Source organism: Corapipo altera, unplaced genomic scaffold (genome assembly GCF_003945725.1).
Source record: "Corapipo altera isolate COAL_440 unplaced genomic scaffold, ASM394572v1 200, whole genome shotgun sequence".
Classification (NCBI taxonomy): domain Eukaryota; kingdom Metazoa; phylum Chordata; class Aves; order Passeriformes; family Pipridae; genus Corapipo; species Corapipo altera.
In genome coordinates, this window is record NW_020884992.1 from 1,221,541 (window position 1) to 1,226,732 (window position 5,192).

Genomic DNA, 5,192 nt, shown 5'->3' on the forward strand with positions numbered 1-5,192 from the left:
CCAATGTCCCCAGGGCCCCTGGTACAGGGGTCTCTGTCACCAAGGTCACCAGTGTCCCCAGTGCAGGGAAGTTCTTTGTCCCTGAGGTCCCCAAAGTCCCCAGAGCTGGGGGTCTTTGTCACCAACATCCCCAGAGTCCTCAGAGTAGGGAAGGTCTCTAATACTGAGGTCCCCAGGGTCCCCAGCACAGGGGTCTGTGACACCAGGGTCATTCAGGGTCCCCAGCACAGGGGTCTCTGGCACCAGGGTCCTTCAGGGTCCCCAGCACAGGGGTCTGTGACACCAGGGTCCCCCAGGGTTCCCCAGGGTCCCCAGCACAGGGGAGTCCCTGGCAGAGTGGCCGCAGTGCCCAGGGAAGTGCCCGCACTTCACATTGCCCACAGCTGGGACAGCAGGGCCACCACTGCCCGCGGTGGGGACAGTCCCCGTGAGCCCCCACACCCCTCCTGGCACTGCCCGGGGGGCTGGGGGGCCGTGCAATGGGACCACAGCGGGACCATGGGATGGGACCTCCGTGGGACCCCCCCTCAAAGCCCAGGGGACGAGGTGGCTTTTGGTCCCACCCCCACACGGGGCCTGTTAAACACCAGCAGCTCGTCCAGAGCGCAATTAAATACGAGAACAAGGGCGAGTCCTTAAATTAAACACTGGCTGGGGGGGTCGGGGGGGTCAGAGACACTGGGGGAAGCGCAGGGGGGCCGGGGGGCCGGGGCTGCCCGGGGGGCTCTTGGTGCCCGTCCCCTCTCTGGCGGTGCCAGGCTGTGCCGGGGTGGGGGCCGGGGGCCGGGCTTTGGTGGACTCCAGGCTGCTGAGCCCCGAGTCCTTGTCGTGGCAGGGGCCCGGGGAGCCCTCCAGCCCCCGCGGCTCCTTCCACTCGTTGAAGTTGAGGTCTTTGAGGCCGCCGGGCACCACCACCGTGTGCCGGCGCCAGCTGCTCTTCTTGCGGCGGGTCTCGGGGGAGTGGGCTCGGCGCAGCCGGACCCCCAGGACCCCCATGTCGTCGGTGGAGCCCCGCAGGTGCTGCCGGAGCTGCTCCCGCAGCGAGGGTCGCCCAGGGGGGGCCCAACCCTGCTCCTCCCCGGCGGGCTCGGGGGGGTCCCCGGTAGGCCGCGGCCGGCCCAGCTTCCTGCGGGCCAGCGTGTCACACTGGATCAGGCGGTGGGAGTTGAAGGAGGGGCGGCCCAGGGGACCCTTGTCCTCATCACCACCGGCCCCCCCGGCCTGCCCCGGCCGGGCTCGGGTGCCCTCCCGGCTCTCCGTGTCCGTCTCCATGTGGCTGAGCTCGCTCCGCTCATCATCCGCCTCCTCCCCGCGGCTCCCGGCCACCGACTGCACCTCGGAGCACAGGCTGCGGTCCATGGTGGACAGCGTGGAGTAACCGGACACGATGGAGCGGGCGTCCGGCGCCGGCTCGGAGCCGGATCCCGCCGCGGGATCCGTGGAGCTCTCCTGTTCCCCCCTGGTCGGGCCGGGGGCGGCCGGCTCGGTGCCGGTCCCGCGGGGGGCTTTGCCGGGTCCCGGCGGGGTGGCCGCGGTCCCCTGGCGCTCCTGGTCCCGGCCCGGCGTGTCCCTGCGCTCCGCGTCGTCGTCGGTGCTGCTGCCGACGCCCTCGGCCTCTCTCCTCTTCTTCCTCTTGCGGGCGGCGGCCGAGACGAAGGGGATGCCGAGGAGCTCCCGGTGCGGCGGCGCCTTTCGGGACGGCCACGTGCCCTGGGGGAACGGGGACACCGCGGTGAGGGATGGCGGGGACACAGGGACGAGGACACAGGGACAAGGAAAGGCCCAGTGTCCCCACCACCGCTGAGTGTCCCTCCCCACCAGCCCCAGCCCGGGACCCCCCTCACCTTCGGTTTGGCGGAGCCGCTGCGGGTCGAGCCTGGAAAGCAGAGGGGAGAGGGGGGTCAGTGAGGCCCCGGGGGTGGGGGGTGTGCTGGGGAGGGGGCCGGGGGGCAGAGCTGGGGATGTTGCTCTGTTCCCCCAGACCAGGATGGGGACATGCTGGGGCTGTCACAGATGCTGCTCCGTTCCCTCAGGCCAGGATGGGGACGTGCTGGGGCTGTCACACCGGCACAGGGGTGTGCCAACGGGTACAGGAGGTGCCAGGAGGTTCAGGGGGGGCTCTGGGGGTCCCTGGCATTGCTCACCCACTGCAGAAACCCAGGGTGAGGAGTGGGGATAAGGGGGACACACAGAGGCACACGCAGCTGAGAAGTACAGCCAGGACCCCGGCGCCAGGACCCCAACCCTCCCACGGCCACAGGTCACAGAGGGGACAGGGACAGGGCACTGCCACTGCTGTGCCACCAGGACGGAGCACAGGGAGGTGGCTCCATAGCATAGCCAGCCTCGGAGCAGGGTCTGGAATGGGTTGTGCTGGAGAGGGCTGGGACAGGTCATGGGGCCGTCCCAGCTCCCCTGGGGGTTAGGGGGTAAGAGGGGACACGGGGGTGACGGGCAGCCTTGGCACCGCTGCTGTGGCGTGAAGGACAAGGACAAGACACAGACACCCTCTCCCGCCCCGCAAGCCCGGGATGGGGTTAAACAGCTCCTGACAACGAGAGAGGGGGAGGCAGGAAGGGGGTGCTGACCCTCCCCGGGGCTTTGGGACCCCCATATCTCAGAGTTTGAGTGTAAGGGACACCCAGCCCCCAGCCCTGCCAGGGAATGGCACCGTGAGCACTGGCCAATGATGGGGGATGACAGGGTTAAAGGATTTGGGGCTCCCCAGAGGCTCAGCAGCCCCCTCCTGGTGCTGGGGACCCTGGGGACAGCGGCCAGGCAGGACAGGGCCCCCTCCCCTCCCTCTGCCCACCCTGCTCCCGCTCTCTCATGGTCACCCGAGGGGTTAGTGCGGGATCAATGCACCCAGGATCAAACTGTACCCGCTCTAGCTCTCCAGGAGGTCCGCTGGAGGAGGAAGAGGAGGAGGAGGAGGAAGAGGACAGCACAGAGAAGTTCAAGGAAAGAACGTAAGAAATCAGTCGAACATCAAAGTCTCCCGGTGTCGGGGTGGGCAGCGCGGGCACGGGCGGGGGTCCCGTGGGGTGGGCGCTGCCGGGGTGCCACGGAGGGATGAGGAGCAGCCACCAGAGAGAAGGGTGACAGGAGAGGGCAGGGAAGGGGCTTGTCTGGCATCCCCAAGGGGGTTATTCCCATTTTCCAGTGAGGAGGGCGCCGGGATGTCCCGCTCCAGCACAGCCAGGTTTGCCGTGTGTGGGTTTGCTGGCTGCCTGGAGGTGTGGGCACGGGGGGACAGAGCATCCAGAGGGGCACCCCGGGGTGCCCCAGTGCCAGGGTTGCAGGGCCTGGTGCCACGGGCACCGCTGCTCACCTGCGGCATCGCTGGGCGCCGCCGTCCTGCCGATGTTGGGGAGCAGGTACTCGATGTTGGGCACGGACTGAGCCTCCTTCTCATCCACGGGGGTCTGCCAGGGCAGCGGGGATGGTGGTCAGGGGGCTGCCAACAGCCGACCAAGGCTCTGTGCCCCCCCTGCCCCACAGCAAGACCCCCCTCCCAGAGGAAACAGGACTCACCTTCTCGCCCTTGTCCTCCTTGTCACTGAAGAACCAGTCTGACTGTGGGGAGACAGGAGGGGGGTTACAGCCCAGTCGGGAGCAGGGGGAGCTCAGCACGGCCAGGGAGCCCCATCCCCGTGCCTGGGGTGCTGATCACCCCCCTCCTCCAGCCACAGAGGTGCCCACCCACCCGCTGGTGCCACTCACGTGCTGGATGAGGGTCTCCACGATCTTGTAGCGGTCGGGCATGTGCGTCACCATGTCCGTCATGTTGTCCTCGGACGTCCGGACCAGCGTGGGGCCGAACACCAGCGCCAGGTTTCGGGGCTCCATCTGCAACCAGAGCCAGGTTAGTGCTGCCAGCTCAGCCCGAGATGGGGGGGGAGGGGTCCGGGTGGGGCAGGGGGCTCAGGAGATTCCCAGGGTTCGAGGTCTGGTACCTTGTTCTTCTCCGAGTGGTCAGCGATGGTTTTCAGGTGACCCACCAGGAACTTGAGCGTCTCGTAGTAGTGACCTGGCAGGTCCCGGATCTGTGGGGAGGCACCGGGTCACCCCTCTGCTCACCCCACCACCACCCCTCCCACCCCAACCAGCCCCACAGAGGGGCTCCAGGGCTGTGGAGCCCCTGCCCCATCTCCCTACCAGTTTCCGCAGCGTCCTCATCCTCTCGCTGGCATCTTCTATCCGGTTGGCTTCAATAAAGTCGTTGTATTTATCTGAAAGTGGGACGTGGGAGGGGTCAGAACTGGGTGGAGGGGAGAGGACATCCCCCCAGAGCTGGGGACCCCTGGATGAACCAGCTGGAGATCCTGGGGAAGGGGCTGATCCCACTGGGATAGGGCACTGAAGGGACAGGGCTGGCCCAGGGGCCTCGGTGAGGGAGGGTCTGCGCCCCCCACCTCGGGTGGGCACTGGCTCACTCTGGGTGAGGGAGGGTCTGTGCCCCCCACCTCGGGTGGGCACTGGCTCACTCTGGGTGAGGGAGGGTCTGTGCCCCCCTCCTCGGGTGGGCACTGGCTCACTCTGGGTGAAGGAGGGTCTGTGTCCCCCTCCTTGGGTGGGCACTGGCTCACTCTGGGTGTGGGGGCCTGTACCTGACACGGGGATGGATGGGACAGGCCCTGGGGCTGCCTGGTGCCAGCCATTGGCACAGTGGCCACTCGGGGGGCTCTGGTGGCCCAGGGTGTGCAGGGACTCACCATCCGTGAACAGGGGCTCGGGAAGCTTCCGGAAGAAGGATTTCAACAGGCTGCTGATGACATTCAGGTCCTGCCACCGCTGCGGGGGAGAGAAGAGGCTGCTCAGAGGCATCACCAGGGGCCAGCGGGAGGGAGTCCCCAAGCCAGGGGTGCCCCAGGCCACCCACACCGAGGGGGACACCAGCCAGAACCACCATGGCTGGGAGGATGGGGGGACAGCAGGACAGCTGTCCCCACCCTGTGTCTGGCAGTGACGGCCCTGTGCCACTGCAGTGACGTGGTGAGAGGCAAGGAAGGGGATAAAAATGTCCCCAAGATGTCACCTACAGTGCTGTCACCGACCACTAGGCGGCCCTGCCACGCCAGGGAAGGGCACAGCGATGGGGATGTAAACAGGGATGATGGATACAGGGATAATGGAGACAGGGATGATGGATAGAGGGATAATGGGGACAGGGAGATGGATAGAGGGATAAT

At 67.4% G+C, this 5,192-nt stretch overlaps 1 protein-coding gene across 3 annotated transcripts in view; it reads right to left on the minus strand.

Annotated features, from left to right (window-relative positions):
- Window positions 1–17: 17 nt before the first annotated feature.
- The window catches only part of ARHGAP23 (Rho GTPase activating protein 23), a 34,920-nt gene continuing 29,745 nt past the window's right edge, over window positions 18–5,192 (minus strand). For all 3 annotated transcript variants that reach the window (XM_027666438.1, XM_027666437.1, XM_027666436.1), the window contains exons 17-24: window positions 4,716–4,794; window positions 4,159–4,232; window positions 3,957–4,046; window positions 3,724–3,849; window positions 3,535–3,576; window positions 3,332–3,425; window positions 1,845–1,876; window positions 18–1,710 (exon numbers count right to left, since the gene is read on the minus strand). In XM_027666438.1, the coding sequence (XP_027522239.1) occupies window positions 670–1,710; window positions 1,845–1,876; window positions 3,332–3,425; window positions 3,535–3,576; window positions 3,724–3,849; window positions 3,957–4,046; window positions 4,159–4,232; window positions 4,716–4,794 (1,578 nt within the window). In that variant the 3' untranslated portion in view covers window positions 18–669. The remainder of the gene's footprint in view (window positions 1,711–1,844; window positions 1,877–3,331; window positions 3,426–3,534; window positions 3,577–3,723; window positions 3,850–3,956; window positions 4,047–4,158; window positions 4,233–4,715; window positions 4,795–5,192) is intronic.